The 22722-nt window shown below is 39.4% G+C and overlaps 1 protein-coding gene across 3 annotated transcripts; it reads right to left on the bottom strand.

Annotated features, from left to right (window-relative positions):
- Positions 1-1139: 1139 nt before the first annotated feature.
- Positions 1140-20391, bottom strand: Slc35b4 (solute carrier family 35 member B4). Of its 3 annotated transcripts, none has more exons than XM_046455082.2 (10): positions 20082-20382; positions 14000-14113; positions 11352-11454; positions 9675-9724; positions 8548-8629; positions 8266-8326; positions 6573-6682; positions 5270-5345; positions 3983-4058; positions 1140-2950 (listed from the first exon to the last, which is right to left on the bottom strand). In XM_046455082.2, the coding sequence occupies exons 1-10, from the start codon at positions 20156-20158 to the stop codon at positions 2704-2706; spliced, it is 996 nt and encodes a 331-aa protein (XP_046311038.1). In that variant the 5' UTR covers positions 20159-20382; the 3' UTR covers positions 1140-2703. The 3 variants fall into 3 exon arrangements, with proteins under 3 accessions (XP_046311038.1, XP_058438809.1, XP_058438808.1); XM_058582826.1 differs by lacking the exons at positions 1140-2950; positions 20082-20382 and adding exons at positions 2959-3855; positions 14241-14364; XM_058582825.1 differs by lacking the exon at positions 1140-2950 and adding an exon at positions 2961-3855 and having other exon boundaries at positions 20082-20391.
- Between the last annotated feature and the right edge of the window lie 2331 nt (positions 20392-22722).

Below are 22722 nucleotides of genomic sequence, written 5' to 3'. Positions count from 1 at the left end.
GAAGAGTGGAGCAAGTGTCAGGAACCATTTCTCAAAACTTGAGGAAGAGATCTCGACAAGCCTTCATTGAATGAATGAATATAATACAAGTCAGACCCTATGCCAGGGGCTGGCAATACAGGAATGAATCAGATCACAGGCCTCTCCCAGCCCTGGAATGTCTACAGTGAGGAAGATGCTGGAAAGAAAGAACACACAACAAGGCTGAGAAGCCCATGCTCCTGTCCCAGCTGTGGACATATCCAACATATTCTAAGGACATATCCAACATATTCTAAGGACATATCTAACATATTCTAAGGCTTATGACTAGTTCCTGTGGTTACAAATACTGCTTATACTCATTTTCAAATATCACTCCAATCAAGAGTAATACAGAATGCATTTTATCTATACTGACAGTTCTCTCGGTCTAACAGTGAAATGCCTTCAATAAGAGTCAGTCACATTTTTCAGCAGAAAGCCACTGATACCAAAATGCTTTGATTATCTAATAATGGCAAATTCTCATAATTCTTTCCCTCCAAGCCAAAGATACACAAAATACAACAAATTCAGGATCTTGCTTTTGGATGTCCATAATGTGGTTCTTCTCCGTGTGTATTTATGTATTTGTTTAGGTCAATGCCAACTGGACCACTGGCGAACAGGCCCACATCCAAAGCCAATTCACTGGTTGAGGGTTATTCCTAGTCAAATAGTTTTCACTTCTCCTCTCCACAATTCTGACCTTGTTGAGTGAGGCCAGCCAAAGTTTAGGGTAAAAAGAGCCAAATAAAACTATTGTTTTCCAAAGACAGCCCTCTGTCTGCGGGTCAAGATCTCAGCCCCACTCTGAGCATGCAAACATTTCCACACTAACCTTCAAGTTTGTACTTATCTACAGTCATATATTTTGCCAGCTTCTCACCTGTACAGATGCCTTTCCTTAAAAACAATAAGAATGCATAACAAAATACACGCTACCCAGGTAGAAATACCCTGTAAAAATCTACAAAAACACTCAGAGGCCTCCCAAAATAGAGGCATAAATAGATATGCAGTTATAGGTATTGCTCAGTAGAAAACACATGTGAAAGGGGCTTCAGTGAAGAAACTGGAAAGTAGAAAGTGAATGAAAAAAAAAAATGAGAACGTGCTCAGCAAATGACCACAAGACATTTATTAGAATCCTGTAAAAATACCACATCATCTTCCTACAAGAGGTGGCTTACAGGTGGCATGGATCAGCTCAGCCGTCCTTGCTTTCCTCACTTCTAGCACTGACCAAATTAAAGTACTGCAGCATTTCGTCTTAGTCAACTGGGTAGGAAGAAGGGAAAAGGAAAACAAAAACAAAAACAAGAAAGCATTGACTGCTGGGATTGTGTCTGAACACATTAGAACCGACATAAACTCATCAAGTGTATTAATGGTTTAGTTGGATGAAAAATAAAGTAAAAAATATGGATAAGGCCTGGGTTTGATCCAAGGATAAAAAAATAAATTACAAAACAATGAAAAAAGACAGCATTTATAGTAACAGAATCTTGGTAAAGGATATATGCAGGTATTAATATAATCCCAAGACCACGTCTCCTGTTACTCATCTATTATACCAGGCAAGCTGCTATAGGAGGACGTAGGCGCCACACCTTACACGGTCTGGCTAGTGTCCTTTGCTATTTGATTTGTGCTTTGGGGTAGAGTTGTGGATATCTTAAACACTAAATTATTTTTATAAACAAACTATGTTTCTCTGAAGCACAAATTATATAGTCCTCACAGACAATGAGAAAGGCATTTAAGAGATGTCTCCTGCTGTAAATGAGTCTAATGTTCTATAAAATGGTTTATTCGCCCTTTTAATAAATGTTGAAAAAAAGTTTCAACCTGGATTGAAAAATCAGTTAACTAAGGGTAATAAATTATTTTTAAAGAGTATTAACTGGTAGCTGTTTTATCTATTTCCTTATATCCAACCGCCAGAGAGAAAACCTAGCTCACACAGTGCAGGCCTTCAGCTTTCTGAGCACTCATTTTATTGTGCTCTGACCTGGTATCTGTCCGTAAATATCCTATAATAATAAGACCAGCAGAGGTATTTGCACTGAGAGAAATAGACATCATGCTGTGAGACGCCATCGGGCTGCAACAAGTGTTTACATATGGGGGAAAAAAGCAAAATGTAGTAAAGGGGGTTTGCCAGTACGCTCCAGTGTCACCAGGGCTCAGAGTTTGCTGGGCCACTCAGTTGTTCAGTGGAAGATGGTGCCTGGAGTACCTGACAGACTGCAAAGTGCTGCTGAAGAATGGGGGGGGGGGCAGGAGAAAAAGGGGACGGGATAACAAATGATTATTATGGCAGAGAATGTCAGAACAGTAACAAAGGCATGATCTTGTCTGAGATCACAGATATAAGACTCACAGCTCTAGGGACTTGGAATTTAACAAACAAGCACAGTTCTGAATATTCTGGTAAACAAATAACGAATGATCTGTGTGATAATACAGAACTACTCTTTTTCCTATTTTTAGGGTTAAGGGATGTCTATTCAGAGTCTACAAACTTTGTTTGGATGGCCATGAGAAACGGAAAACGTCCCCTCCTTCTCAGTAATCCCTGGGGTATGTCTGGTTCCATCCTGGGGGTGATTCAGTGTTAACCAAAGCAAAAGGGCGGAGGCCTCCTGCACACAACACTAGTCATCTTCCAGGCAGATGTCAGTTCTTCTTGTCGACCTTCTGCTGCTGACTTTTTGTGGTTCCTAGGTTGTTCCACACCTCTGTGTACATTAAGGTCCCAATGAAGACAAATAAGGTGCCCAGCCAGTGCCACAGAGTGAAAGGGTTCTGGAAGTACAGGATGGAAAAGATGAGGCTCACGAACTTGCGTAGAGTCACAACAAGCGTGACGGTGAGGGAGGCACACTCTGTTGTGAGGATGAACACGCCCCGGATGCACACGTACCTGGAATGGAGTTAAGGTTGTTTTCTGTAAACTGCACTTGGGAGGCCAGTGGGGGGAACTTCTGCATGGCTCTTGGCTTAAATTTTCACCTTCTAAGAAAATAGGAGGGTCTATCACAGCACTCTATGGCCCCTCCTCAGCAGAACATCCTGCAGAGTTCCTGTTCTGCCATTCCATTTATAGATCTCAGATGGAAACTACCTCAAGATCTCCCATTATTATTCTGGAGGTTTCCTGTGGTTTACAACCAAGGTTGCCTCTGAGATAACAAAAGGGCAACATTCTCAGTAAGGCTGATCCCATCTCCCTTTATTTTGTCTTGTCCTCAGCTTCTGTGCACCCTCCTCCAAAAAGGAACTTTTAGGATTTCAGAGGATTGAGGTCAAATCAAACTGTTTCACTACTTCAAAGAGTTAACAGATTTTAAAAGGTACTTAAGGTCATTAAAAATGATTACTTAAAAAAACTGAGTCTTGGGCTGGGGATGTGGCTCAAGCGGTAGCGCGCTCGCCTGGCATGTGTGCGGCCCGGGTTCGATCCTCAGCACCACATACAAAAATGTTGTGTCCGCCGAATACTAAAAAATGAATATTGAAATTCTCTCTCTATCTCTCTCTCACTCTCTCTTTAAAAAAAAAAAAAAAAAAAACTGAGTCTTGACTAATTTGAAATTTCTTTCAAAGCTTGGGGGTACTTGTGATAATTGGAAATATCTTGGAATACTAGAAAAGCCTGGGCAAAAAATCACAAACTGTCCATGCCATAGACTAGTGTTTAACCAGTGGGCTCCTTCACTCCACCAGCACATTCCTCCCTGCTCCCTGAGACTTAATGATCCATTGCACCACTGTCCCTTTGCCCTTTGCAAAGGAACTCCCTGAATATGTCTCTCTGCTTCCTGCTCCCTACAGGAAGAAATCAAGGAAAAAAACCAAACTCATGTCTCCACACCTGTTAGAAGAAAAGAATAAACATTCTAGGCCAAAATAACATGAAGAAACCATATATATATATGGGAAATCAAAAGGATACTGAGTGATAACATTCATGAGGAGGTAGAACCACATGATGGGCACTGTCACACCGACAACTGGAACTTGATAGAGTTCTGCAAAGATTGAGAGGATATGGTCACACTAGTTTTTCTTTTTCTTTTCTTTCTTTCTTTTTTTTTTTTTGTGGTACTGGAAACCCAGGGCTTTGGGCATGCTAGCTAGGCTACACACCTGACCCCAAGATCACTTTTTGATAGCTAAACTTTTCATCTTTCGAAAAGGCAATATAAATAAATGATTATAGAAATAGCAGCTTTATTTCACTTGCCAGTAGGTTTGGACCTCCCATCAATTTACCTGCCTTGATTCTAATGGTTAATAACAGCCACGAGAGTTATTGCTCTGAGGGGACTCTCAGAGGTCTTCAAAACTATGTTGTTAATAATCGGAAGTGGTTCTTTTATTCAGAAACTTTCCAACTTTCTTATATACTATTACCTTTATTATATATATTTGGCCAAATGAGAGAGATAACACAGTTATAACACTGTCATGCAGAGAGCAGACCTAATTTTGGAACTCATGCTCCGATGAGACCCTAAGGCCAGGCTATAGAATGCACTTACCATTCAAGGTATATGCAACATAAAGCCTGATTTTAAATGCCGTTTGTTCCCTGTGTGCTCATTTGTCTGTATGATGATATCATTAGTAGATAATCAGATCACACAGTAGTTTCCTTCAAGTTGACTGACAATTTATAGCTAATTAATCAAATGGCCACTTTACATTTATACTGTAGACACTTGAAACTAATTTGCTTATTCTTGTTGCCTATCTAACCGGTCACTAGGAAACAAGCCCTGCCACCATCCTACGCCCATCTTGCTTGGCACCAAGGCAGCTTGCATCCATGAGCAGCTCTGCCATTCACAGTAGAAAAGGATGAGCAGCACCAGAGAGAGCTGGACTGCTGCCCAAACCTGCAGGGTGCAGATCTCTGTTCTGTGTGGCTACTAGTTGTTTGTATTCCCAAAACCTCTCGATTCAAAGGCAAACACGCAAATTCCAAAGCAAAATAGAAACGTGAAGATATTTTCTTACTTAATTTGCAAAAAATGGAGAAGTGCCTACAGAAAGCTATTGCTGCTACAACTACTAATTAATAGTACCATTTATATTCCTGAAAGGTTGGAGGAAGATAGTTTTGGAAGGGACGGATGATTTAACTAATAATGAAAAAAATTATGGTCAAATCAAAAGCAAAACTGAGACTCTGCCTCAGAAACTGGTATGTAATTCTATCATATAATCCTAAACTCACCAGACTTATTGAATAGAACTGCATGGTCATAAATATCAGAGGCCAAGAAGATGAAACCAGGAAGTGGAAGGGCGTGCTGTGGGAAGAAATGGGTCATATAAAGTTAAGTGCAAGAACATACAAAACAGTAATTGAAAGTTGTACAAATTATTTGATAAGTAATATAAAGAAAATATAAAGAAAAGCAAGTTAGACTAAGTTAAAAGTATCAGTGCCTCCACCTGGCATCATGCACAGATAAAAGCAAAGGAGCCAGCATCCTTTCCTCAACAAAAGGGAAGGGGGAAGCTTAAAAACAGTCCAAAAGGATTTGACACATTTATTTATTTATTTATTTATTTTTGAGAAAGGTTAAGCAAACAATGGATCTAAGAATTATAAAGAATACAGAGGCAGATTTCAGGGAATTCAGAAAGCTAGTGGGAAAGAGATTTGAGGACAATCCAAAATCAGGGAAAAATAAATGAAGGTAAAAATTAGAAGGGGCTGAAGAGAAAAAAAGATATGATAGGCCAACAATGACGAAGGTGCTCGACAACAGCCCCCACCCTGCCCATCAGTAATGACGAGTCACACCTAACACTCACTGAGCAGTTACCATATGCCTGGCATTGGAGATATGAACCAAACACAATGTTTAAGTTTTAAAATTCCCAGCCACGAACCCTGGCTCCAATTAAATATCTCAAAATGTTTGGTTGCAACTTCAGTACAAAAAGTCAGCAGTGAAAGAATCCCTGGCTACCTGCATGAGGGCAACTGCCTCACTCTCAGCTTAAGGGACTGGCTATGCTCTGAGGGTATCTCAATAGCCAAGAGGGAAGAAGAGGAGGAAAGTTAGAGGAAGTGACAGTTCAAAACAAAGCACATATAATAATTAAACTATTAAGTGAATAAAACCCATCTGGGGGACTTATGCCTCTCCACCCCATCCTCCCCAAACTACACCACAGATGCCTGCCTGCACAAATTCCCTTGCTTGTTGCTCTTGGAACTTGGTTTTCCTTTTCAGGATTTCCATATTGGTTTTAACTCGATTTCATCTACAAGAATGTTGCAGGTTAGGGTGCTTTGTCCCTGGAGGTTGCTCCTGCCTAACAGATGTTTCATTCACATTGGCTGATAAGGATTGTCTTATGTAGGCAACTGTGGCTCAGAATGTGCACTAGCTCTCTCACAAAAGCACTTCAGTCTCTGGGTCTCAAGGCTTTTTAATGACATCAGAAGGATGGCATCTTTCACTTGAAATAACACACTATAATGCAGGAATTTCTACCTTCCCCACCTATAAGAAGTTGCTTACATTATAAAATAAGGCCTCCTTGGAGTGCTTCCCAAATTGTTTGTAGAGAGTCTCTTGGAATATACCCATCCTTGCTGACATCAGAAGAGCAAAAGTCAGTGCCCCGATGCCTAAGACACAAACACTGGGTTACAAGATGGCCTGCATTTGTTCATTTTCAGATGTTTCCTCAAAGAACATTTATTGCTTGTTTACAGTTCTACAGATATTATAAACTAAATGTAGAACATGTACAACATTTTAAAAATAGGTAAAAATCAACCACAATATCACCATCTAACCTTTTATTTTCTACATCTCTCTATATCTAATGCATATATTTTTATTCTAACATGGGATGAGATTGCATGCACGATATAATATCTTGCTTTTCTTGGGATGTTTTCTCACATTTTTCTTCAAGTCCTTCATTAAATTTTTTCAAAATTGTGATTTAATGACTGTATATTATTCTATCACATGGTTGGATATAATCTAACCATCTAATCTAATTAGAAATAATCTAACCATTCTCCCTTAAATGTCTTTCAGGGAGAATGGTTAGATTATTTCCAATTACCTCATCATTGAAATCAATATGTATCATTGTACACAAACCTTTAAACATTTTGATTATTTCCTTAGAATAAACATATAAATGGAATTACCGAATCAAAGGTTGAAGACATTTTAAAAACTCAATATATAATATTTTTCCAGAAAGGCTGTGTCAATTTAAACTAATCATTTATATGAAAATGGTTTTGTCATTCTGTACCCTCGCAGCAATGAAAATAATCATTTATCATTTTGCCAATATGACAGGACAAAGTAAAAAGGTATTGTATTTTGGTTTTAATTTTCATTTCTTTGACGAACAAACTAGTGAAGCTTAACATAAAATTATCATTTATTAATTTTCCCCATGAATTGTATACTCATATCCTTTGGAAACTTTTCTCATTAGGTAAAGTATTTTTCTCATAGCTCATACAGATCTTTCTATGTTAAGAATAGCAACCTAAAGGGATAAAATTCAAAGAAAAGAGAACCACAGTCTTTTATTGCTACTTCCCTTCCACGTTGTCAGTCTCAATCTGTTCTTGTTATTACTGAAAGTACATGGAAAGAGTTTCCCTCCAAATCAGACAGTGTTGAGAACAAGGCTCTCTAGGAGTTCTCTAATTAATTCTACAAAGAGATACTTGTATTTAAGAAAAAAAGAATTCCCAGGAGATTATGATGATCAGTTAGATTCGGGAACACTGCCATCTGGAACAGCTAACCTATGAAGAATATAAATCTAAGATTTAGAAATGGGTCCCTTGGAAATTTGAAGAGTCAACTGGTTAATGTGCCCTTCTTTTGCAGATGCTTTTACTCAGCAGATGGATCATGAAGAAATGGATGACAGCCCACGCACTGCTCTCAGAGCATGCTAGGCAGGCAAGTAGACACACTTTTCTTTCAAGGCCAGTGGCAACCAAGAAACATATAGATCCATGTTGTCCAGCACTCTGCCACAAATGTGGACTTTTTTTTTTTTTTTTTTTTCATTTCTTGAATGCTAAGGTTTAGAAATACAGGATCCCCTCTCTTCCAGGGCATAATTTTTTTTAGCTGAAGCTTCTTGCCAAGAAACACTTCCCTTAGGAGAAAACTAAGCAAACACAACTTCAGAGGCAACTAGCTTTATTGTAATTACTGTACTTGCCTAGTAACCACCATGCAAAGGCCTGGAATCCATCATTTTCACCCACGCTGGACTGGGAAGTCTAGGAAATAAGAAAATACAGAGATACAGAGACCAGAATCACATGCAACATGCAAGAGAGACAAGGGAAGTATTTATGCTATCCATTTCCCTCCATTCCTCTCTTGCAGAGACTCAAATCCTTACATTACAAAAGTTTTAATTTGTTTTATTATTGAGTGTCTGGTAACCAGGTCCCAATGGCAAGTAGTGAATATAAATGATTTGTGAGCTGATTCTTACCACCTGCTTTGCTGACATGAAAGTGCAAATAAAAATCCCTGCAGACACCAGGGCAATGGAGGTATACTTGAAAATACTGTATCTGCAAAATAAAAACAAAACACAGGAAAACACATTTCCAAATGACATTTATAGTCAATGGGGTATGTAAGTACAAATCACTAAAATGTGACCTTCCAGCAGAGTCCACACAGGCAGGTACATGAAGGAATCAGGGTACTGACTGGTTCCTAAACATTTTCCCTGGGGTGGTTAAAATAATTTGTTTCCAACAGTTTGTTGATAAACAGATTGCTGCATCAGGAAACAAAAATAGAAACAGACACAGACCAGGCATGACACTGCATTCTGCTCTCAAGAGTCCATAGGGAGCCTGGCCAGTCTTAACTGGGCTCGGTGGCTTTCCCTGTCTTTATAGAACTCAAACCTGAGTCCTAAGACACACACCACCAAAGAGGAAGAATAGACCATCAGGTACCAGTAGCAGCATTCAATGCTCAGAAAATGATTAAATTGAACATTCTCTGAGGATGGTATTATTTTTAAACTTTCTGAATAACTTAAATGTTGCTTTTGAATGTTGGCACAGTTGGACAAAGAGAATTTTCAATTTATAGAACGATGAGCGATAGTAATAGCGACATTTCACATTAACTAAAATAGCATCATTATTATCCCTTTCAGATTTTTGGTGATCAAGCAAAAGCCTCAGGGAAGGATTAAAAAAAAATTAAAATGAAATGTAATAAATAAAATAAATGTAATAAATAAAAATTAAATTTAGATGTTAAGTGTAAATAGTCACAGATGACTAGTGGTAACCATATTACACAGTGAAGCTCTATTGGTTTAATAGGTACATATGGTACCATAGATTTAGTCATGACAAGAGTTAATCAACTCAGAGAAGATACTACTCCAAAATCACAGATTAGCCCACTCACCTGGCCAACTGCCTCAGGAAACTATATCATTGTGCACCATTTTTAGAAAAAGAACTAAGAAAAAAGGTAGATGGCCAAAAGCAAACTTACAACCACAAAGGGAAAAAGAATCCAGATGATAAGCCCAGGGATGGTGGCTCAGAATATCACTTCTATACATAAAATACGAAGGGTGTTGTTTACCTTTTCTTTAAAATGATAATTCCCAGAATCATGTTGGCAATGAGGGAGCCCTGTAAAAAGGAAACAAGAATAACAAAAAGAGTGCACCAGGGAAAGAAAATAACTCAAAATGAATATGAATGTGTACAAGGGGGGAAACATGGAATGAAGGAGGATGGATAAACAATTAATAAGGTCCAGATGTTCTATGGCAGCAAAAAGTATAGAGCACAACGATCTCTCATGTTAAACAGTAACGAGCTAATAATGAGAACAAAAATGATCAATTCTCAATAACTGGTCACAGAAGTTATGACTAATAGGAATAAATGATTTAATAGACTTCTTTTTGTCCAGTTTTCCATCTAATTTCTAAGACTTTTAATAAGCTTCTTCTCACCTGCAGTTTTAATGAAAGAAGTCATACAAGGATCTCTCTCCCCACTCTGGAAAGATGTCAATCAATCAGCAAGTGTTTATTAAAGTCTACTATGTGTTAAAGTTCATCTTAATAATTATAATTAATATTTACATTCAGAAATAGCACATTCAATGTCACAAAAAATCTCAGGCCACCCAGAAATGCTATCATTCCAGTCATCACCACCCATTCTGCAGTCTTTTGCAATCCTACCTACATGACCCTTGAAGTCTTCCCTTCTCTTCTGGGCATACTCTGTTCTTATTTATATACAAACCACACATGGATCTCCCACTATACATTAGGAAAAGAAGAAAACTTGTACTACTTTGGGAAAAATTCCCTTTGACAAAAATTTTCCTTTATTAGCTCAAGTTTTTGATGAAAAAAAATTAGAAAAGAGAAGTACAATTTGAGCATTCCTGATCTGAAAATCTGAACTGTTCTAAAATCCAAAACTTTTTGAGTGCTGACATGACGCCACAAGTAGATAATCCCATGCCCCAAACCTTGATTCATGCACAAAATCATTAAATGTATTGTATAAAATTTCCTTTAGACTATGTGTATAAGGTACATATGAAACATAAGTAAATTATGTGGTTAGACTTGGGTTCCACAACCTACACTATCCCTTTAGGTATATGCAAATATTCCAAACCTGGAAACACTAGTGTCACAAGCATTTTGGGTAAGGTATACTCAATCTGTATCTGTTTCATGTAACAGAAGTAAATGTAATTTTTTTTAATGGGAAAAAAAAAAAAAAAAAAAAAACCCACTAAGGCTGGAGCTGTGGCTCAGCGGTGGAGCATTTGCCTAGCATGTTCGAGGCCTTGGGTTTGATACTCAGCATCACATAAAAATAAAGGTATGGTGTCCAACTACAACTAAAAATAAATAAATAAATATTAAAAAAAAAGAAAAAACACTAAGTGATAAAAAAGAAATAAGTTAAATAACATTAATAGTAAGTTTGAATATAAAATCAACCAGATGAAGAAAATTGAAGGTAAAATCTGTTTCCCAGGGAAATTTTAATTTCTTTTTAATAATCACCCATTAGACTTCAAAAAAATAAGTTAACTGTCCACTTTCACATTTCTTTCTTTTTGCCTTCCTTCTCTGGTGAAAGCCATCCTTGCTCACACATTCACAAACCTACTTTCTTATACCCAAGACCAAAGACTTATTACAAGACCTTTCTACTTTTGCTACATAGTCAGCCTACTACTTTTTTATGCTTTTCAGAGGAACATGCACATGGCAGCACTTACAGATCTAAATATCATGTGCAAGGGCATGGCAATGTTGAGATTCAGGGCATAGTTGTTCACCACGCTGACAGTAAAGAACATGGTTACCATCACAGCATAGTACCTGAAATACAGAAAGAACAGCAAATCACAGAATCTGTTATTTCCAGAAATTAAGTATAGAAGGAAATCTATATTTTAGTCTAAAAAGAATTTGTTTCCTTTGCATTAAAAGACTATCACTATTATCATCTGAAGTCAAATATTATGTATGTATAAAAATACAAAGTCAGACTAATATGGGAAAAGTTTGAATTACTGAATATGTTTAAAGAAATTATTTTTTCAAGTATACGTGGCCATTTAAAACTAAACTTTTAAAATGTTAATAGATATCAATAGGCTTTTTCTAAGTGAATAGATAATATTACTGTATTGGTTCACTGTACATAAATTTCATATATATATATATTAAACCATATTAAATTGCCATGGTTTTTTTGTAATTCAAAAAGGGTTGAACATTAGCAATTTCATGATTCAACTGAACCCATTCAATAAGAGAAATATTTAAAATCAATGACTAAAGAATGCATGGCAAAGGTAAATAAGTGATTCCATGTTCTTCATGAAATGTTGTCCATTTCCACCTCTGCACATGTGGAGATATAACAACAGAGAGTTGTTCCAAGTTATCTTCTCTAACAAGAACCTATTATACATTGCTGGTTAGATATGGAGCTCTCTATACATCACAATAGCAGTAAAGCCTAAGGCTAAATTAACATAGCCTGGAAAGTTTGAGAAGCTTAACAATGAACGTAGAGCACAGTGACACATACACACAAAATCACTAGCAACTGTTTCTTCACAACCTTTTAATACTATATATTAGTGATTTTGCAAGGCTTCTTGTACAATTTTCTCAGTCTTGTCTTAAAGAGATGCCTTTGGGAGGCAAGAAGAGTTCATCAAGGTGTTTCAGGATACTTAACTCAATTATTCCACATGGCTGCTGACCTAGCACTGCCTAGAAATCACTTATGAGGATGAATTACATGAGTAAAACTTTGATTATGGTTTCACAACCGAAAATAAAATAGCTATCACAAACAGGACACACATGGGAGTGTGGTTGTTGGGGGAAGATCATGGGAGTCTCAAGGACAGGCTGGGGAGGTTGAAATTCATTCTGAACATCATGACAACCACTGAGCAAGAAGTGCCACAATGAAATGGTACAAGTAAAACAGGAATAAACAAAAGTGGGCGGAAGGGAGATCAGTCAGCTGGATACTTAAAAGTTATGGTGACACGGAATACGCTCCTAATCCACGCAAATGGCTGAGGTGATGGGAAGAGACAGTGGGAAGAGGCAGGAAAGGCCAAAGAAGTAAAAAGTCACTGGGGCTCCTAGTGCAGGGTACATGCTGGCCTGCAGGAGCAGAAGTGTTATGAAGATATTAAAGCCAATGCAAAAAAAAAGTATTCCGAATATTTAACATCTGTTATGGTTTAGATATGGGGTGTCCCTCCAAAGCTCATGTGTAAGACAATGCAAGAAAGTTGAGGTGAGATGATTGAGTTCTGAGAGCCTTCACCCAGTCAATGATTAATTCCTTGGTAAGGATTAACTGTGGATAACAGTAGGCAGGTAGGGTGTGGCTGGGGGAGGTGGGTCATGCCTTTTGGGTATATATTTCGCCCTGGTAAGGGAACTCTCTCTCTGCTTCCTGATCGGCACAGGTGCCGCTTTCCTCCACCACATTCTTTCACCATGATGTTCTGCCTCACCTCACGCTCCAAGGAATGGGGCCTGCTGTCTAGGGACTGAGACCTCTGAAACCAAGAGCCCCCAAATAAATTCTTCCTCCTCTAAATTTGTTCTTGTCTATCTTTTAGTCACAGCAGTAAAAAAGCTGACTAAAACAGCATCCCACATCAAGAAATTTAAAAGTATGATATTTAATATAACACAATTCAGCCAGATTTTCTGTGTGCACTGTTCAGGAATGCTGCAAAACAATACCAACAAGGGTGAACCTGAGTACCTGGATATAGTCACATGGGAATGTTGCTCTCCACGGGTTAAGTGACACCATTCTTCCAACACTCAAAACTGGATGGATAACACTCAAGTCACTCATCAAGAAGGCTGAGTCTTCAACACACTGTTCACTGTAAGAACTGCCCTGTGTTCTATCTGGCCTCAGGAGTACAGTTATGCAAGTGTGGACTAGTGGACAAAGGTCTGGCATCAACAATTCTGACTTCACTTGCTATTCATTTTCTTTTAATTGAGGTGAAATTCATGTAACATAATATTGACCATTTTAAAGTGAACAATTCAGGGGAATTTAGTACACTTATCAAATTGTGTACACCTCTATATAGTCCCCAAGGTTAGTCAGTTTTAGAAAGGGACAGTCACACACAAACACAAGTGCACACACTATTGTCTTCCTCACAGTTATGTAAAGTGTTGTGGCAGGAATTTCATCCTAAAAATAGACTCCCCAGAGTTTTGCAATGTGTTAAACTCAAAAAATGAATTATTCTACTGATATCTTTGATATATATCTCAGAATGTCTTATAATCCTTTTCTATGGGTTCCATCTCTCTTCATCTTTTTAAAAAGACCCAAAACAAAGAGACTTATGTGTCATACCTTATTGGGATAGCTGGCGGCTTCCTTCCCAAGTCAGCTTCAAAGAGGAAGCCTTCCACAGCAATAAATAAGAACTGTGCAAATGTCACGATGTTCCCACATCCTGGATGCTTCCTGGGTGATGAGTAACAGAAAGGAAAAATAAGGCACAAAGACCGAGATAAAGAGCACTAAGGTCTTATATTTATAATTCCAAAACAGCAAGAAGGATAGATCCCTATTACCCACTGTCTTTCCTTACCTGGGCTCTCAGAGACCATGGATCACACACCTTTAGCATTATACCTCACAGAAAGTGTAAAAATTTCTTATTTATTCATCCCCAGGTGTAGCAGGCCATGAGTGAGATTTGCTCTGCCCTACCCATTGCCAGAACTGTGACACAGCTTTCCTGGTACTTGGCAGGAGACTGGTTATATGTTCTGGTGGAGATCCAAAAGGCCTGTCGCCAGGAGCTGAGTCAGCACAGGTAGCAAAACCCAAGAACAGAAAGGGGCTGAATTTTCTCCTGGAATGTTTATATACCCCTCTTGACTAGGAATCATCGGGTCAGGTGATGATAAGGACGTTATTTTAGATAGTGTCTCTGAGGGGGTAAAAACTAGTTCTTGGGAAGGGGGAGGGATCTTACCCCTTTTAAGTATAAGGTACAACAAAACACACCTGTGCATAAACCAGAATATAGTATATCTGTGAAGGGGTGATTTAGAAAAATTGTCTAAAAAGGGTTCTGGTGTCAAAGACAATAAAACTGTGAAAGACTACTATCGTTCCTTTCACCACAATCCTTACACAGCATTTCAAATCTATTAGGCACTCAAGAAATGTCTGTGGAATTCAGTTGATCCTCTTCAGTGATCTATGTAACAGTTGGGGAATCTTCCACGGTGACCATTGGGAACAGATTCACAAAGTAGAAAAATTCCTTCTAACATCCAGCTGGAGGCATTCTGAAAATTAGTCACATGCTATGCTAATGTTTTTCTTGAGCTTGTCTATTCAGCTCTGCTTGATCACTGGAAAAAGTACCAAGTAAACAGCATCTAGATTTCCCTTACTACCATTAATCACCACTTCATATTCTTCTCCTCATCCTGATCAAAGATATTTACCTAAAGCCAGTGAATACAGGACTTAACTGTATTGTTACATATTAATACATTGCTATTTATCAAAACTCCATTTCCTATTGGTAGCATAATATTAAACAAGATATACAAACTCTTAAAGATATCCATCAGGCACAAAAACAGACAAGCTAAGGCATAAGCCATTCTTACAGCAAGTCAGGCTTACCATCTGAAGCAGACCTGTCACTGCTCTAAGCTGGACTGCCTAAGAAGGCTTCCTTGAAATCTCTAATTTTAGATGCCATTCAACAATGTCTCTTTCAGCATTTTTCATATTCAAAAGACAAGGCCAAACACTGCATTGCAGGGATCCATAAATAAGTATGTAAGATCATTATCTCATTCAAGAAGCTAATTAAAACCATTATCTTATATAAGAGAGCCCCAAGAAGGAATTCTAACCTAGATGGTCCCTGGTACAGTGCTTCCGAACTCCCTCCAGCCCACCGCTGTTTATAAGCCCATGTGCCTTAAGAGGCTCACTCTCCTACTTCTGATTCCATTGGTCTAGGACTGGATCCTAGGAATCTACTTTCAAAAGTTTTCCTTGGCTGGGCATAGTGGCGCATGCCTACAATCCCAGTGGCTTGGGAGGCTGCAGCAGGAGGATGGCAAGTTCAAAACCAGCCTCAGCAATGCAACCAGGCTCTAAGCAACTTAGTAAGACCCTGTCTCAAAAATAAAAAGGGCTGGGGATGTGACTCAGTGGTTAAATGCCCCTGAGTTAAATCCCCAGTACTAAAAAAAATGTTTTTCCTTGATCCTAATGTGCAGCCAGAGTTGAAGTGTGCATGAATGTGCATTTGGCCATGCATGTGTAAGACGCATGACCCCTTACATGGGATTGGAGACTACTATGCTCCATAGTGGTTAAAAGTATAGACTAACATGCAAGATTCATTTTCATCACATACCATCTAAATCCTGTTTTCTCATCTTTAAAATGGGAACCTATTAGTTGCTCATCTCGGGAGTAAATGAGCCACTCCCTAAAAAGTACTTAACACAGTGCTTGCCAGAGTGACAAAGGCAAACATAACCACCAGCGATGACCAGTGCTTAGGGTCTTGCATATTGAAAGGTCTTCAATGAAAATGATCTATTATTAGTGCAGCGAGAATTCAATGAGAAAATACAAATGAAGTGCCAAGCACAAGACTGAGCCCAAAAGCTCAAAACTTGCTTTCCTGTCTATCTTCTCTCTATGGAAAGCTCAGACGAAGTCAATTAATGAACATTATCAAGAACCGATTATGCACAGTTAGGTGCTAGCTTAGAGGGAGTTCCCAGTGTGAATGACAACTGATCCCTGCCCTCAGGAAGACAACAGCAGCTTAGGGAGACAAAGGGGAAATATGGACAGTGAGAACCCAGTGCCACAGTGGGAATGTTGGAGGACAGACCACATCCCATCCAGCTTTGAGCCCCAATCACAGCCTTCACTCAAATAAGCCAATGAATGTAGGAATGCCTCACTTTAACAAGAGTGATCTAGAATATTAGCATATGTACAAAAGATTTTTTAAAAGGTAGTTTATTTTTTTAAAAAAGATTCACTTTACAAGTGTATTCTTCAGATGATTTTTTTAATGTTTTGTTGTTGTTACGGGATCCAAACCTAGGCCCTCACACCCAGGGCCTCACAAAGGCTCTGTCACTAACTAAGGCCCCTTATGATTTTTTAAGGGCCATCATGTTTTTATTTTACCTTTATTTTATGGAGTTAAAGTAGTAGCATGCCCATTTTATTGCTCAAGACACTGAGGGCCACACAGCTGAGCTGAGTAAGTTTCTCAGGGCCTCTAGGCAAAGTAACAGGGTTTGCATATATCCTTATTCTTCTTCTTAACGTTACAATTCTATGGCTTTTAATGTGGCTTTTTAGTCTTGCAACCTTAGCTACTAGCTAATTTTAGGACATTCCCCAAAGGAAATCCTGTATGCATATGAGTGACTCCTCACCCTCCCTTCTTTACCCCAGGTCCTTTGACAACTCATAATCTACTTTTTGTGGTCTCTATTTCCATATAATTTTTAAATCTCCCTAATGTACTCATATAACTCAAGTTTCTTTCTAAATCTACTTGGCTTTTTAGGAACACATATTACTGTATATCTCTCAGGGAATTCTATATATTTAACTGGAGTAATTCATTTTAAAACTTCAGAGTAAAAACTTAATTTTTTCCCCTAAATCTTTTGTTCTTTTAACTTTACTCCCCAAGAATTATAATCATTAACTGCCAACAACTGCTCTTACTTTGAATTGTCTTTGGCAAGAATCCACATTTTTATTTTTTAAAAAAAGCAACTTTGAAGAGAATGAACTGATCAGATAGTTCATATCTTTTCTTTTTCTAGATACAGGAAACTTCATTATTTAATTCAACATCAGGCCTTTAATTGAAAAATTGAATGGGAAATAGAAAATGTTTCAGATTGTTTTCCTAATGTAAGACACACAATACCTTGCCTATCAACTTGTTAGTTGATACATGAATATTTTGTTTCCAAGGTAGGAAGGAGCTTCTTAAAGGAGGGGGAGCAGGCACTTATTCATTACTATGGATCTGCTCAGTGCAATATATGTTTATATTTTACTATTGGTCCCATATAATATAGGTACACAAATCAGAAAGAACAAACTGAATTTATTTCCCAATTTGGGAAAAACGGTTTAAAAAATTCTTTTTTTTTTTTTCTCGACAGGTCAACTTTAGCGTTTACATTTAAGAGTAAATTTGCCATTTGCTATGGTGCCTAAGTGTTATAAAGAAGTCATGAAAAAGTGCAGCTCCTGATCTAAAAAAATTCATGGGCTTTCCACTGTGATGTTCCCAGATAAAGCAGTGAATTCCAAGATCATATCTAGAAAGAACCTTAAAGACTATGTGGCCTAAGCAGGTTCTATTTTACTGATTTGTCACAAAAGTTGTGACTTACCCAAGCAAGTTAGGAAAAGGCAGCTATTTGGTCTGGTATATCACATATCACTGATTATTTTAACAAATATACTTTCTCTCCACTTAATGAAAACCCACTGTTGTATGCAAAAATGCAGATATATAAAAAAAGAAAAGAAAAAGAAGGAGGGATGATTTGTATATAAATTAGTCAAGCATTCTAAATAGAAGCTCCTATGGAAATATTTTATAAAGTTAGAGTTGCCCATAACTTTTCTGAACATCTCATAAAACAAGGTACCTGAATTGAAATAAAATTTTAAGAGTAATGGAAGTCAACCACCAGTGTGCTTCAAGTTTTCCACATGCATCTCACTTAATCCTTTAAAACTTGTGAGCCTGATGGAACCATCACCCTCTTTGGCAGCTAGAATCAAGTCATTTGGCCAAGGACTCACAAACTAGTAAAAAGAGGCTTCAGTAGCTAGCATATTCTGGCATCATACAATTAAATCTTTTGGCAAGATTTAATTTAACGGCATATATAATATAAATATTGCACTATTATTTTCTGACCTTCGTTTCCATGGACTACCTAATTACATCACTTTTTATATTTAAAAAAATATAGATATAAACTATATGTCAATTTCCAAAGTGGCCTTCCTGTGAAGTGTATCAGATTATAGCCGGATACAGGTGTTGGGTTTTTTGTTTTTTTTTCATTTTCATATCCTTCACCACCTACTCCCAAGACAAATAACAGATCTTTATCAGCACTTGCTGCATAATAAAATGTCAAGCTCCCTAAGAGCAAAAATGAACTCCTCATAAAGTTTAACTTAACTGGTTGCTTCAGAATGATTTAATCAATGGTTTCAAATAAAATACATCTCTTGCAGGCATCACATGAAGAATTGGATGACCAAGACCCATCTGCCACTCAAGTTCAAAATCAACTGGGAGGTGAAAAAGGGTATTAAATTAGGAATTTAGACATCTTGGACTACAGATCTTGCTCTGCCACTTACAAGTAGTGAAAGACCACCTATTCACTGTCAGCAAAGGTGAATTCTTGACAATAGGATTAGTTGGAAGATAAATGGAGAATTTAGAAACAGGAAGCTAGATGGCACCACAGATATTATTTTACAGCAGGGGAAAGGAGGCCCAGAGAGGCTAAGTAACTTGAAAAGGGCACACAGTCAGTGGATGGCAAAGTCAAGACTGAAATTCATAACTTCGAGCTTTTAAATCCAGAGCTTTTTCCATTCCACCTGTTGTCTCTTCAGCAACAGTTCTGTCCACTGAACTTTGCACACTGTTTCTCACCCTATTTGCTAGCTACCTCAATAAAGCCAGTCTAGTCACCTTTGGGAAAGTGTCATAGCCTTTCTCATTTTATACATTTCAAAATGCATGCTTCCCAATTTAAAACCTGTGATGGCATAAAGCTAGAAATGCTCTCTCAGGTCACTTGGACTGATCTTCCACATAATAATTATCTGTTCTACATCACTGAGATGTATGTTTGGGCAAAATAGCCACAGGCAACTCTGGGGCCAATAATAAAGATGAAACTATGCGGTGTGTACAAAACCAGAACGCTTTGCTCAACTCGGGATATGCCATTGACTGGGCGAAGAAATGAGCTGGAGCTGAAGGGGAAGTAGGGGAGAGAGTGGCTGGACGAAGGAACCAGCTCCCTGCCCATCTTGGACCAGTCACTTAAAAAACTCCGCAGGCTTCCATCCCCCAGGGTGCGGAAACTGGGTGACGACTGAAACACCCTCAGTGTCCGTCCCCTCACGGGGATGCTGTCAGACTTTATTAGGCGGGATAGCCGGCGGTGTGCAGGACTAGGGGCAGAGTAGTGGGTCCAAAGGGGTCCCAGGCTGCCCACGCGGGACCGGGCTCATGCATTCCCGCCCGGGCACCGCTCAAGGCGGGGTGGGGACTGGGCAGAGATGCGGCCCCGGGCGGCGCGCAGAGACGCCTCTCCTCCGACCAGCCCCGGGAGCCCGGGTGCGGCCCGAGAGGGTCACTCACCGGGCCAGCAGCTCTAGGAAGATCACGTTACTGCAGCAGCCTGCGAATACCAGGCCCACCGCGAAGGCCGGGCGCATGGCCGGTGCGGGGGCAGGGGAGCGAGCGCGGAGGAGGCGCCCGCCTACGCTGCTACCCCAGGAAGGCGGCAATGGACATGCCCGCGGTCCGGGAGCGCGGCTCTTGCCCGGGGCCGAGGCGGTTCCCTCTTCCCCTGAGGCCGCCACCCACGCTGCCAGCCGAGGAGCTGTAGTTCTCAGTCAGCCCAGGCCCCATTCATCCGAGGGGGCGTCCAAGTCCCGGCCAGACTACATATCCCAGCATCCCGCGCGCCCTTACGCGGGGCGGGACGGGTCGTTCCGCCAGAGAGGAGCAAAGGGAAAGTGCCACGAAAGCCTCGCGAGATCAGCGGCCGCGGGGCCTGCCGGGAAGTGAAGTCTCCACGCCGTCGATGCTTCCTGGGAGACCCAAGAACTCAAAAGGGGATTCGCTACTGTCACAAAAACTCGCAGCCGCTGCACTAAAACCACAGACCTGTGACTGCTCATTAGAGGTGTTCGAGCATCTGAAACAATTCTCCAAAACAGGATGAAAGTAGAAATTGGTCTCTAGAAAAGCGTTAGTTCTGGGGTTGGAATCTTGGCTCATCAGTAGTGCTATCCCAAGCAAACGCTCAGAGCCTCACCCTCACCCTTGGTAAAGATGGGACAGTAATTTACGCCTGTCCTGCCTGGTTGATGTGAGAGGTAGAAGATGTGGACTATGAAAAGCCTAGCACGTTAAGTTTATTGCTTTACATTATGATTATTGGCAAGACACCCAGTACACTAATTGACCCTGTTGGCCCTTCCAGGGTAAAGTCTTCCTCCAGTTCAGTGTGGTCAGGTGCCCACGTTGTGCCGGCTCAAGGTGAGTGCTCATCAAATATTGAACTTGTAGTAAGCAGTCTATTCACACTAATTCTTGTTTCAACTCATCAGCTGTGTGCAGATTTTACATTGCAATTAGTATTGTCTGGGATAGTTATTTAAAATATAGATTTCTAGAACCCATGCACAGGGATTCTGATATATTAGGTCTAAAATGGAACCCAGTAATCTGCACTAATAACCAGATGATTCTGTTGTGGTTTCCAGGCCGCAAAATTCCGGGGGCGGGGGGCGGGGGCATTTTAAAATATGTTGTGGCTCTTGAGGAAAACTTCAGACTTTCATGTTTCCCAAGAAATAAAAACATTATCACATTCCAAAATCCTACTTATTCCCAACCAGATACTTTGACTTTGCTATTGCTCTTTTATTTAATTATAACCTAAATATATGATGTGGTAAAATACTGAAGAGTAGGACTAACGTTTTATAGTAGGAACTGGGAACAAAAAGGAAGTATAAATATATTGCTTCTATCAAAAAGACTGTCTTGCTGGGAGGACGAGATATATACACATTTTACAAATAAAGAATAGTGTGGCACTATCCTATGTACTTAGTAAGTGCTTAACAAACACTATTGGTTGCTGTTGTTGATGACTGAATAAGTGCTACGTTGGATGAAAGAAAAGTGACCACAACACTGGGAGCCACCAACAGATCTTTATTGCAGCAGTGCAAAAGAGGAGAAAAAGAGAGAGAGAGAAGAAAGAGAGAGCAAGGGAGAACGAAAGCAAGAGAGGGAGACAGAGGCAGTAAGAGAGAGGGGCCAGGCAGGAGGGAGTTTTTATAGCCAGAATCTAATGGGGTCTCTGGGTCCGCAAGCTGCCTTGTGGGTGTACAATGATTGGATCACACAGTAGTTGCTAAGGGTGTCATCTTCTGCCTTCAGGCAGATGGGGTAGGGATCAGATGTGGGTTTCTGTTGCACCAGACTGGTGGGGGTCGAGTGTTCATCCTTCAGTGGGGTTGAATGTTCAGACTTGAGGCAAACAGGTGATAAAGAACCAGACAGAGGGGGTTTGAGTGCATGGGTTATCCTGCAGCTAACGTTTGTTCAGCCTGCCCTGTAGAAACTTAGTTCAGCCTGTTCTGCACCTAATATTGAATAGCTCAGATTGTAAATGCTATGAGAGTTTAGTTGGAAAAAGAGGGAAATGTACCTCCTTTCACCTGGCTTTTTTGACAGAAGTGCCTAGAAATTGGTCGTTCTTGAAGTTCCCTAGATAATTTGTGCAGCTAAGGCTGAGAACTGTTAAAGTAAAGGAAATGAATACCTTAAAGGGCTGGGACTAGGGACAACATCAATAGGTCATTTTTAAGGCTCATCTCAGTCTGATTGAATCAAAATCATTTGGGGTGGGACTCAGGTATCTGATAGCTTTCAAACTCTCCCAGGCGATTCTAATATACAGTCAAGGTTACCTTATATTAACTCTAATAATCATCAATCCTGGCTGCATAATAATCACATAAGGAATTGTTAAAAACTTTTTAATAAATAAAGCAGAATATTTGAGAGTAAGGCTCAAGCAGTGACAATATCCCAAACCCCACTGTAGGTAATCCTACCTAGAGGAAAGCTGAACAGAGAGAACTTTTTCCTCTAATTTCACTAGAGATAATTTCTCATAGCACAAAACTTAATTTTTCGTATACCCCCAAATTTGAGAGCACCAAATGTATCTTATTAAATTTCAGAAAAAAAAAATCAA

This window comes from Marmota monax, unplaced genomic scaffold (genome assembly GCF_021218885.2).
Source record: "Marmota monax isolate L192 unplaced genomic scaffold, Marmota_monax_Labrador192_F-V1.1 WCK01_AAM20220418_F8-fsc00131, whole genome shotgun sequence".
Classification (NCBI taxonomy): Eukaryota; Metazoa; Chordata; class Mammalia; order Rodentia; family Sciuridae; genus Marmota; species Marmota monax.
Note: the sequence above shows the minus strand (reverse complement) of the source record. Positions and strands in the feature narration are given on the sequence as shown.

Excerpts from the sequence above, each read along its gene's own strand:
- Slc35b4 (XM_058582825.1), bottom strand. The coding sequence starts at position 20,158 with ATGCGCCCGGCCTTCGCGGTGGGCCTGGTATTCGCAGGCTGCTGCAGT. Across the intron at positions 8,630-9,674 it reads ATTATCATTTTAAAGAAAAG|ATACAGTATTTTCAAGTATA; the intron begins GTAAACAACACC and ends TTTATTTTGCAG. Across the intron at positions 8,327-8,547 it reads TCATGTCAGCAAAGCAGGTG|ACTTCCCAGTCCAGCGTGGG; the intron begins GTAAGAATCAGC and ends CTTATTTCCTAG.